Below are 11,713 nucleotides of genomic sequence, written 5' to 3'. Positions count from 1 at the left end.
AATAATAATAATAAATTACTAGTTGTTTTTCTGTTTGTTTGCCGTCTGGTTTCTTATGTTATCTTGGGTATCCTGTAAAAAATGTTTCTAGTTTTCTGATCCATGAGTTTTCTCACCAAGTTTCCAAAATTTGAACTTATCTAATAGTAATAGATTTGTGATTGTTCTTATGCTTCCTTCCTCTTGATAAAGAGCAAAATTCTTATGTTCTGAATTCACTGCAAAAATTTTAATATTTATATCTGTCTGTAGGTAGTTAATTTTTCTCCTATACATTTATTTCAGGATGCCTATGCTTCTGAAAGAAGGAAAGCCAAAATGCTCAATTTTTCCATTGCATATGGGAAAACTCCGGTTGGGCTTTCCCGAGATTGGAAGGTACACAGTACTCTTTGACTTTTACAGAAATGGTGATTCCATAGTTTAAAATTAAACTAATTTGATGGATCTTATTTTGGTTTTGATTTATCTATATATATCTTCAGGTTTCAGTTAAGGAAGCAAAGAAAACTGTAGATCTCTGGTACAAAGAGAGGAAAGAAGTTTTGATATGGCAAGAAGACCGCAAAAAAGAAGCTGAGACCATGCAGCGTGTACACACATTGCTGGGACGCGCTCGCCGTTTCCCTGATATGGCCCATGCTAGTAATTTTCAACGAGGTCACATTGAGAGAGCAGCTATTAATACCCCTGTGCAGGTCCTCCTCCCTTCTGCTCAATTTCTTATTGACCATTATTAGCTGCCTTTGTCATAAAAAAGTAATTGCAATTAGGGTTTGTCAATGCACTGACTTTACTTCACCCCCTTCATTTCTCCATGGATTTGTTTACCACTTTCACCTATCATTCAGAATATACTAGAAGGCTTTTACTTTTTGTTAATGTTTTACATTTAGCAGTTTGGAGGTACCAACTTGCTATTTCATTCCTCTATTGCCTTAGTTGCAACCATTATTAGTTCTGAAATTTGTGATTTCTATTGACTCATCCAAAAGAAATCCTTTCCAATATTTAATCCAAATATTGTTAATTAAAAAAAAACATAAATTAACCTAGAAGAAAATACAAACACTCAGGCCTTGGGGCATAAGCTCAGGGATTTCACTCCTGCCTTACAGTATGAGCTCCTTTGTTTTTGTTTTTTGGGGACCGGACCACCCCTTTTCTAACATAAAAATGGATTCTTTTCAGTTATAATCTCTCTCTTGTGCTTCAGTCACTGACTTGCAATGCCTGCGTAGTTGTGATTGGAATGGTTCAATCGAGTCATTGTGTGAAATTGAGGCTGAGATCTCAAAATTTTCCAGTACCAGTGTCTTTAATGGCATTTAAGGAGTTGATATCTTTGATAATGGTTACAACTGCTAACATATTGGCATTGTTGGCTTGTTGAAGTAGTCTTCATCACCATGCCTGATCTTTTTGCGTAACTGCCATTTTCATGTCCAAGGCATCCAGCTAGCCAGTGCACTCATTGGATTTGCCTTTAATTTTTGTCCTAGTTGGATTTGGTGTTGCAGCTGTCAGTGCCGCGGTGGTTGCTCAATTCAGTGCAATTGATTTCACCGTAGGTGGGGAGAAAAGTTTAAAGCATAAAATAATGTATCAAAACGCCTTAGCTTTACTCTTACAATAAATCAAAGTCATTTAATAGTTGTCATGGTGTCTTGGTGATCTGAGGCATTGGAGCGGGCCTGGATGCAAGGCGACCAAGGCACCCAGATGCTTAGACATTGCCCAGGCGACGCCTTAACTGCTTTTTTCTGTCTATGGGATTATCCGTATGTACATTTTAGTATGTTATACTATTGCACTCTGTGAAAGAACCTTCAATGACTCACTGATGTTGGCAACTTTAAACAGGGTAGTGCTGCTGATGTTGCCATGTGTGCCATGCTAGAAATATCAAGGAATGCACGCTTGAAGGAGCTTGGGTGGAGACTGCTTTTGCAGGTTGAGTTCATGAGTTAGTGTTTTTTTTTCTCCTTCCTGAAGGTGGCAATTGATTAGATAGCATCCCTGTTAAATCTCAGCTATGGCTAAGCTTGCATTATAAGCGTTCTTATATGCATGTTAGTTTGGAATCTTGGGTCACTCAGACATGAAATAGGTTTACATATGATATTTGAGCAGTTGGGCCCATTTTGAGTAAGCACAAAATTAGAGTGGGAATGTCAAATATGAGCCATAAAATTGATCTTTAAGGAAAGATGAACTTTGATTTTCTATTGAAAGCAGGTTCACGATGAAGTGATACTGGAGGGACCAACTGAATCAGCAGAGGTTGCCAAGGCCATAGTTGTTGAATGCATGTCCAAACCCTTTTATGGCACCAATATTCTCAAAGTTGACTTGTCTGTTGATGCCAAGTGTGCACAGAACTGGTATGCAGCCAAGTAAACAGAGGCTGTCTGTTATGGATTTAGTTCAAGGACCAGTAATTAGTTCATTCAGGACTCAGTGGATTGAATTGGCATCACCGACACAGGCCGAAATCGTCAATGTTGAGCTACGATTTTTTGTCCGATGTAGCTAAGTTGTGCCAGGACAATGGTAGTTCAAGCCCACATCACCTAGACGGAGCCAGTGGGGTTTAATTGCTGTTTTAGTGGCATTATGTTGTTCCCCCTCCTGGGGTGGGGTTGGGGAGGAGGGGTGAAGATGCAGAGAGGGAAAGGGCAATGCCTTGTATATATATGTTTCCAATAGGAGGGCTGAGCCCTTTTGTATCTGTATGACTAGCTGTGGTTCTTGCATTCATATTTTCTGATATAGTGAGCATTTTTCTTCTAAACAAATTTTCTATGTTAGCATTTCAAGTATTCTTTGGTGATTACTCATCAGTGGTAAACGGTACCGGCTACTGTACTACCATTCTTTTCAATGGATAAAATGAACTGTAAGTCGTCCTCATTGGGGTGTAGGGGTGTCAATTCGTTCCCCGACCTGACTAAACTGATTGGGACCGACCGTTTATAGACTGGCTCGGCCTGAACCGTTTATTGAACGTGTCAGGTTTGAGCCCGGCCCGTTTACAAACGGTCGGTCTCGGTTTTGCTACTTGGACCGTCGGGCTTTCGATCGAGACTGATTGAATAATATCCGATCGAGACCGGCCTATTGTGCATCGGCCTGGCCCGACCCTTTAATGATTGTAGAATACTTATTTTACCACCCAAATTAAAGAGTAAAAACTAAAAAGTAAAGACGTGTTCACATTTTAAATAATGGTTATATTTGGTATCATTTATTGTTTTATTGTCATTTTTTTGGGTTTGCATGAGTGGGTTGGAATATAAGAGCACATTTTAAAGATAGTCCGTTTAAAAATCAGTTAAAGCCCGTTTAATATTAAACATGTCCGTAGCTTGGTTAAGATCCGACTAAAATCCGATTAAGGTAGTTTGATTATAGACCGAGGCCAACCGACCGAATATAAAGCGTACCAGGTCCTCAATAACTAAGCTTGATTAGTTAAATGGGTGGACACGGTGCAGCCTTTGAAAGTCTTCAAGCCCGACCAAAATCGGACCAACCTGACCGGTTGACACCCCTATTGGGGTGCATTGAAATATGGTCCCTTTTTTTTTTTTTTTTTTTTCCTTTCTTCTATAATTGAAATCTAAATTCATTAAGCCATTTATTATGGGGCTGCGTTGGGAGGGCAAGGCAGGAAAGGAAGAAAATTAATAAATTTTGAAATTGAGGAGAGAACAGTTACATAAACAAGTCATTGTTCTCCTCAGTTCTCATTATTAGTTTTATTTTATTTATGGGTCCAGTTTTATGCCAATCCAATGGTTGAAAGGCACGTTCGTATAACTTTGCCAAAAACCTTTTTGCCTTTATTTTATTATAGTTTTCTTTCTTTTCTTACCTTCCAAACATAGGCTGAGTACAAAGATTTTTCAGTCTCGCTGGATTCTAATAAAACCTCACTAAACCAAAACTAAGATTCTTGATCCAAGACATTTGACTAACCATACCTAACTCATCTAGGAGATGTAAGGTATAATATGCCGAACTAATACCTTCTTTAGTTTCGTTGTCTAAAAATGGATAGAAAATGAAAGAAAAAATTAAAAGGAAATTCGACTTAAGTGTCTCTCTCTCTTCAAATTTAAATTTTTTTGAATTTTTTATTTCTCCTTTCTATCCATTATTTGACAAACAGACAACGCCTAAAAGGTCTTTTTTTTTTTTTTTTTTTTAGCATAATTTAAAACCACCGGTATGCAAGAAAATGGTAAGCCTAATAATAACCAGTCATCCTCTTGTTTCTCCACATTAGATTTTGTTTTATCATTGGGGAAATGAGGCATTGAGCAATGAAACAAGCCATGATGTTGATGTATAATAGATCCCCACACCCACCATTGACACTGTGAAAGAAGGTAGTACTTAGTTTGTATATAGTGTTAGGAAGGAAAAAGAATGTGTAAGGACAGCTCCACACATGTAGATCATTTTCCAAAGATGAATCCATCCCAAAAATAGTAGAGTTTAGATGTTGGATTATCATTGATCAATCACTCCCCATGGCGAACTAGCACAGGATACACCAGCATGCAGGACCAATGAGAAGGCGCAACATCTTCAATGCCCAGACACACCAGGCAGCATCATCTTTTCACACACCCTGTCTTTGGGCATTTCTTGGGCCAGCAGGATAGAATTCATTTTCCTTTATTAAATACTCCCTGCAAAGCTGTGACCTGTGGGTTACTCAAAGTGCAATGTAGCAGAATTATGGAGACCTGGTCGCCAAATGGAAAATGCCTTGTCCAACACATCAAAGTAGAATATTTTCTTTTCTAAGTTATGTAACCTAGACGCCTTCCGCTTTTCTCACGCAATAAATGAGCTCTTCGATGCCCACCAATTTTTTTTTTGCCGTAGTTCAAATACAAATCAATGTCTTGTGCATGGCACATGGAATTAAGTATCGGTATCGGATCGGCCAGATTGGCCCTATCAGATCGGTATCCACTGAGACTGATCCCAATACCTGACCGATTCTGAGATGGGTATCTCAACCGCCTTCGTTCTCTTTCCTAGGCCGCCATAGGCCTCATGTCCTTCTACCATTTAATCCCCTTGCCCGTCGTTCGTGGTGTCCAGCTCTCACAAGGCCTTTCATTTGCCTTCTCTACCATCAAATACATCGTCACCAGCAGAACTTAGCCACCAGTAAATCGGGCTCTGCTCGCCCCTAGCTTGGCCTCGATGGTATCATCCTCGCCCTACCCTCACAATAGGCTTTGGCTCCGTGGATTCATTCGAGCTGCCATTCCTCAGATTCCACATACATAAAGTACCTCTAGTTTAAATCTGACAAACTGTAGCTATCTTTAGCCATCAGCAATTGTGCTTGGTGAGGAGTCCTGTAAAATTTTTGTTTGGTAAAAGGAGTCATGTAATTGTATATATAATAAACGTTCATGTGATTTCCCAGCCTCATTGGCATCAAAACAATCATATGAAAAATGAAAAGGAAAAAAAAAAACAAACAATTTTGATATGCAATTTCAATTGTGTTGGGAATACATTATCTAACATATCCAAGTGGACACAAAGATAACAAAAAAATACACAATACCAACTCTTGGACTATTGTGGCACTATCTATCAAGCTGTTGTAAATCAACTCCCCAAGCTGATGCTAACTGCAACATCACCTGGTCAGGGGTGACACCTTCCCAGTCCTCAGGTAATTCCATGGTGGAAGAGGCCTCATGTAAACTGAGCAAGATCTCTCTCTTGCCTTCCATTGAAATGCCAAAAATGTCAGGTCCATTTTCCATCACCAGATCTGCTAACTGCAACACACCATGAAAAAAAAAACCAAGGTAAGTTTCCCCCTTTTTTTGTCCGTCTGTTGGTAATCAAACCATAGTTCTTGTCTTTTACATCATATAAAGGTAAGACATAAAAAGCCTAAGCATTAATTCATGGATAAACTAGAGTTAAAGCAGAGGAGTTGGAAGGTTATGAGAAACTAACATATGCTCCAAAAAGATTATGCACTAATAGAAGTGAGACGAGCCATCACAAGCTCAGGCAGGAAAAACCTGCTGCTTGCTGCCTTCTTTTTCTCATTGAGCAGTCGTCAGAGAGCTCAAAATGGAAACCCCCAAGCAAAGTCCTAACCACATATTGGCACAAGATACTAGTTAAAAATCTATTGAGTTCGATCATGATGGCACCAAAGGTTTAACCAACAGGTATTGGTGTCTATTGGTCTTGGACGATTATACCAATAAGGATTAGGTGGTATCCGGCCGATCTGTACCGTTTGGCTAGGCTGACCCACATTTAGGCCAATAAACCCAATCTGTATCGGTATCATATCGGTATTGGGCTCCAGGGTCCAGCTTCCAGCAATAACGACTACAATACCGATACCTAAAACCATTCTGGCATCTACTCTCAATCCAAAGCATTTTTATGAAAGTATTTTCCATCCCAGCTGTAAAATCAGGGCAACACATATCCAATTGATATCCACACATTTCTAGCCGAAGCTACTTCCGAAGCAAATGGATTAAGGTCAACCATTATACTGCCTCCATGAAATTTGAGTCTGAACCCAACAATCTAGACTGGCGAAATATACATGGCCTCTTCTCATACTAACACATTCAGAAAATGAATTTAGTTAACCAACAATTAGGAAATGTGATGCCTTTGCAACTCACAAACCGTCGTTTACAATTTTAACACGTGAAAGAGTCAGTAGTGCGAAACGACTTCCAAGATAGAAGAACTAGAACTGACTAGCAGAATAAGATCACCAAAGTAGAAAAACATAACAGCTAAGGGAGAAATTTAAAAACTTGAAACAGAATAGTCAGATTGACCTACTATTCAGGTTGAGTGGTCCTTGGTCACCAGAAGCCTGCAAAATATCTCAGAAATCTGAGATCAAATAGAGGCCACACAGAGAATTCCTAGGAAAAAAAGTTGAAACTCACTGGAACTTGAATACTGAAAGATCTGATATTCAAGAGAATATGTAAACAGGAACAAACATATTAAAAATTTGCTGCAACTCTGTTCAGCTACCAGAGAGATTATAAAATAAAACAAGTTGAAACTCACCAGTAAACACAGGGGTCCCCACAGATGAGAACTGACCATTAGTAGGAAAATGAATATAAACTTTACAAAATAACAGGCCAGGAATCCACCCAAAACCCCCTAGGAATACATCAAATTAAACCTGAGAAACCCACTCAGAAGAAGTACTGAATCCAAAGTAGCTTGGAGAAAACTTCAATAATATTACTCAAACTTGTGGGTCAGGCCATAGGCCAGTATATCCATATATAGAATTCATAAACTACTTACTCCAATACTCTTAAACTGATTTGGAATTCGAACTGCTACTTGGAATAGCTAAAACAGGTTACTATTTGACATCCTTGAACCAGAACTCTACAAAAATTCAGAACATAGATTTAAAATCATACAACTCAGCCTTTGCATCCGCGAGAGAGAAAAATAATAATAAAGTAAGAAGAAGGGAACACAGTGACACCTCAGAAACATCCTACCTAAATAGGGTCAACTACATGAATCCTTGCCCTCCAAACAGCTCTTTTTGAGGTCATACTAGAGTCAAGCCCTATACTCTGCATGTCTTTCCTCACTACTACTCCTATGGTCATTGTGCCCCTAACTCCTCGCTTCTTCCATCTGAATTTGATCACACCCCTAGGACTAATACAACAACCATAACCTTATCCCAACTTAATGAGGTCAGATAAATGGATCCAATACGTATCAAAGTAAAAGAAAAACAGAATAAAAGAAGTGCACACGGAACCAAAAGTAGATAAAAGAAATAAGTTTTAGCAGTAAAATAGAACATCCTAGGAACATCCCCTACAAGGGGTAGGCTACGTGGGTCTTTGTCCTCCACAACGGTTTATCTACAGTCATACACTCATACTAGAATCGAACCCTACCATTTGCATATCGTTCCTTACCACTTCGTTAATAGTCATTTTAGGTCTGCCCTTACCTCTTCTGGAACTCTTTATATGAATTTGGCCGCTTTTCCTAAGTGGGGCATCCATAGCTCTCCGTGGAACAAGGCAATACCACCTCAACCGGCTCTCGCGGAGCTTGTCCTGAATCGGAGCGACCCCCACTTTCTTTCTAATACAATAATTCATTTACTCTATCCCTTTTGGTCTTGCCGCACATCCCATGTAACATCATCATCTCTGCTACCCTAGCTTTTTCAAATTACTCTTCTTGACTGCCCAACACTCCGCCCCATAAGTTATGGCTGGTCGTATTATTGTCTTGTAGAATTCCCTTGAGTTTAACCAGCATACGTTTGTCACATAAGACTCTCGACATACTCCTCCACTTCATCCATTCAACTTTAATTCTGTGGGACACATCATCCTCTATATCCCCATCTTTGCTAATGATTGACCCCAAGTATTTAAAATTGTCTCTTTGTGGTAGTTCCCTATCCACCAGATTCACAACCTCATTGCCCCTCCTATTGCCTGATTGAAGGGATACATATGTTCTGTCTCTTTTCTGCTTATCACAAAACCTCTTGATTCTTAAGCCTCCAAAGCTCCAATTTAGTGTTAATTCGTTCCACGGTCTCATCTATGAGTACAATATCATCAGCAAATAACATACACCACGGTATATGATCTTGGATGTGTTTCGTTAACTCATCCATGATGAGCGCGAATAGGTAGGGCTTAGGGAAGATCCTTGATGTAACCTAATTGTAATTGAGAATTCACTGATTTGGCCTTCTAGAGTTTTGACACTCGTAACCACTCCCTCATACATGTCCTTAATTATATCCACCAAGATATTGGAGCCCCTTCTCTTTCTTAGGACATACCAAATTAGCTCTCCAGGTACTCTGTCATAGGCTTTTTATAGGTCACTAAAGACCATATGGAGGTCCTTTTCTGATATCTGTAAACTCCCATAAGCCTCCTTAAGAGGTAGATAGCTTTTGTAGTGGATCTCCCTGGCATAAAACTAAATTGGTTCTCTGGTATCACAGTTTTTGCCCTTAAGTGTGCTTCAATGACCTTTTCCCAAAGTTTCATGGTATGTCCCATTAGTTTTATACCTTTATAGTTATTATAGTCCTAGATATCACCTTTGTTCTTATAAATTGGGATTATAATACTTCTCCAGTCATCCGGCATTTTCTTGGAAATCAAAACCTTGTTAAACAACTTTGTTAGCCAAGACATCCCCTAGGACTAATATTCCTAATAATTCAAGGACTCGTCTCAGCTAAGTTTCATCATAAAAGGGACTCAAATAACCCCCACAAATTTGAACTAAACTAATTTTACTTGACTAATCCCGTATTCCTGGTTCCTAACATTCTAGGCCCATTACAGTGGCCAATTACAATGAAAACTCATTGGTCCAAAGGCCCAATACATATGTAAGCCAACTCAAGGCTTACTTCCACTAAAATAAGCCCACTTTTAGGATTATGCCACATCAGTCAAATAACAAGATGGTTCCACTTAATGTGGTCTTCTTGATCACCAAATGCACAAATAACAAAACAGCCCATCATGGCATATATATGTAATATGCTATTTTATCATTCTCTGTCTCCACATTATTTTCCTAAATAAAAGTTCACTTAAAAAGCATAAATTTACTTTTTGCAGTCCTCCGGAGTAGACTTTCTACATTAAACCTTTTTTATGAGCTCATGAACTCATTAGTTTGTTCCTGTGTCTATCAGGAAAATCTTTTCTCCAATATAAATACTCTTGTGGGTAAGTCATTTATTACTTATAACTAGGTTATACTTCAAAATGCAACATTTAGCTAATTGTTGCTCTTGAAACAGCAGATATGGACCTTAAATATATTGAAGGGCAGAAACTAGATTGTATAGCCAACCCATATAATTAAGAGAAGGCCTAGTGCATTCTGAGTTGAGTTGAGCTAATTATTGGTAATTAACAGTAGGTTATTTTACTCATAGCATTAATCATGCATTATGTTAAGCAAAATATCACACTACAGTTGGCACATCAATTCAGTGAGCTCATACAGTCCTACTTCTCAATGAAAAGTAATAAATGCACTCAAAGAAGTATCATTTTCAAACTTCAATAACTTGTCGGAGGAACATGCTTGAGAACTTGTGAAATTATCATGAGCATCATGGAATAACCAGTAATGAAGAAGGAGCAGAAACTGTGTCCAAAAACTCGAACCTGTTGAATCCAAGAGAAACCAACATCGAATAAGTTCTGTTCCAGTACAAACTGTCCTACAGCATGCAAGACCTCAGATGCAATTTCATTAGAAAGCTGATCAATTACAGGGCCTGATCTGTCCATCAGCTTCACAAGCAAAAAATCATCCCCTGTAGAAAGAACTTCAGCATATGCTGACTCAATATCACCTATGTGAAGTGCGTCCATAGCATTACTCCAAGAAGCCCAGATGGGCCCCCGATCCTGACCCACATTATCATCTCCCAAGGCTTCAGCAGTTAATTCTGGAATAGCAAATCTTTTTGCAGCTCGAGATGTTCCACCATCCTCTCCAGCCACCCGAATTGCTTCCAGAGTAGCCTCATCCTTTGATGCTTGCCAGACACTTCTTGCAGAGGGCCCCTCACCAAGCCGGACAGGTCCAGGCCCCTTATCCCAACCTCTCCGGCCACCAACCTGATCGCTATCATGTTCAGCTCTAGGTGATCTACCATCACTTGAAGCACCACCTAGGGCTCTTCTAGAGCCCATATTCCCATTTCTAGAACTACCATGATTGTAAGAATCCCACGCATCAGACACCTCAGGTCTCCAAGGTGGGTCCCTTCCCCTCACTCCTGAAACAATACCATCAGATGGGAGGAACCTTTCTGAGAGTGGAATCCGCCCATCACTGCCTCTGCCTAACTTGGTGCTAGTGTAGTCAGGAAGGCCATTATACTTGCTGAAAAGCCTACCAGAAGAGCCTTCATATCCCACCATAAAGTTACTACCTCTTCTTCCTGATGATATAGCCAAATCTCGTGCCATGTCCTCAACAACTCTCTCAAGACCCCGGACTCTGTTCTCTAAAGTTATCATGCTGTCATGGGACCCACCAATAAAGTCCTGCAATTGCAAAATTTTTCATTAGCAAGCATGACCAAAAAGCAAAAACCAAATATTTCAAATGCAACTTCATTGAATCAACCTGCAACATGTCCATGAGGTGCGCTTGTTGCCTCTCCAGTTGTGCTAACTGCCTTTGAATAGCTAACCAATTTCCTTTACTATTCATGAGAGATCCTTCAGAAAGACCATCCAGTTTGGTAAAACATGCACGTGCACTAGAATCGTCCCTCTCATTAAATCCATTCCTGTCATCAACGTCAAAACCTGTGGTTTTCAAGTCTTTTCCCCTCAATGTTCTCTGTTCAGATGGCCCAATAGCATTCAGGTCTTTTCCTCTCAATGCTCTCTGTTCATTCCATTTATCCCGCACAAGTTCATCAGGATCTTGTAGTTTATTGAACTGACCAGCAGCTCCTCTATCAAGGTTACGGTATTTAATGTTGCCAGATCCCTTAAGATCTGTTTCAGGGTCATTTTGATTTAATCTGTCCCATGAATTTCTATCAGTTGGATCCAATTCTCTCTCGTCATGGGAATTGGAAGAATTAAGACATCTGCGAGGGACCACAACTTCCACAGGC

General features: G+C 39.6%; 2 protein-coding genes across 2 annotated transcripts in view; one reads left to right on the top strand and one right to left on the bottom strand.

Moving 5' to 3' along the window:
* LOC122084916 (DNA polymerase I A, chloroplastic/mitochondrial-like) overlaps positions 1-2,798 on the top strand; it is a 19,962-nt gene extending 17,164 nt beyond the window's left edge. Inside the window, exons 9-12 of the mRNA XM_042653339.1 lie at positions 286-378; positions 486-698; positions 1,864-1,953; positions 2,239-2,798. Of these exons, the coding sequence (XP_042509273.1) occupies positions 286-378; positions 486-698; positions 1,864-1,953; positions 2,239-2,400 (558 nt within the window). The 3' untranslated portion in view covers positions 2,401-2,798. The remainder of the gene's footprint in view (positions 1-285; positions 379-485; positions 699-1,863; positions 1,954-2,238) is intronic.
* Positions 2,799-5,487: 2,689 nt separating this feature from the next.
* Positions 5,488-11,713, bottom strand: part of LOC122073405 (microtubule-associated protein TORTIFOLIA1-like) — a 9,947-nt gene continuing 3,721 nt past the window's right edge. Inside the window, exons 3-5 of the mRNA XM_042637994.1 lie at positions 11,212-11,712; positions 10,239-11,129; positions 5,488-5,819 (exon numbers count right to left, since the gene is read on the bottom strand). Coding sequence (XP_042493928.1) covers positions 5,622-5,819; positions 10,239-11,129; positions 11,212-11,712 — 1,590 coding nt within the window. The 3' untranslated portion in view covers positions 5,488-5,621. The remainder of the gene's footprint in view (positions 5,820-10,238; positions 11,130-11,211; position 11,713) is intronic.

The sequence above is a fragment of the Macadamia integrifolia genome, chromosome 1 (assembly GCF_013358625.1).
Source record: "Macadamia integrifolia cultivar HAES 741 chromosome 1, SCU_Mint_v3, whole genome shotgun sequence".
In the NCBI taxonomy this organism is placed as follows: Eukaryota; Viridiplantae; Streptophyta; class Magnoliopsida; order Proteales; family Proteaceae; genus Macadamia; species Macadamia integrifolia.
The sequence above is the reverse complement of the archived record's forward strand: the minus strand, read 5'-3'. Positions and strand labels throughout refer to the sequence as shown.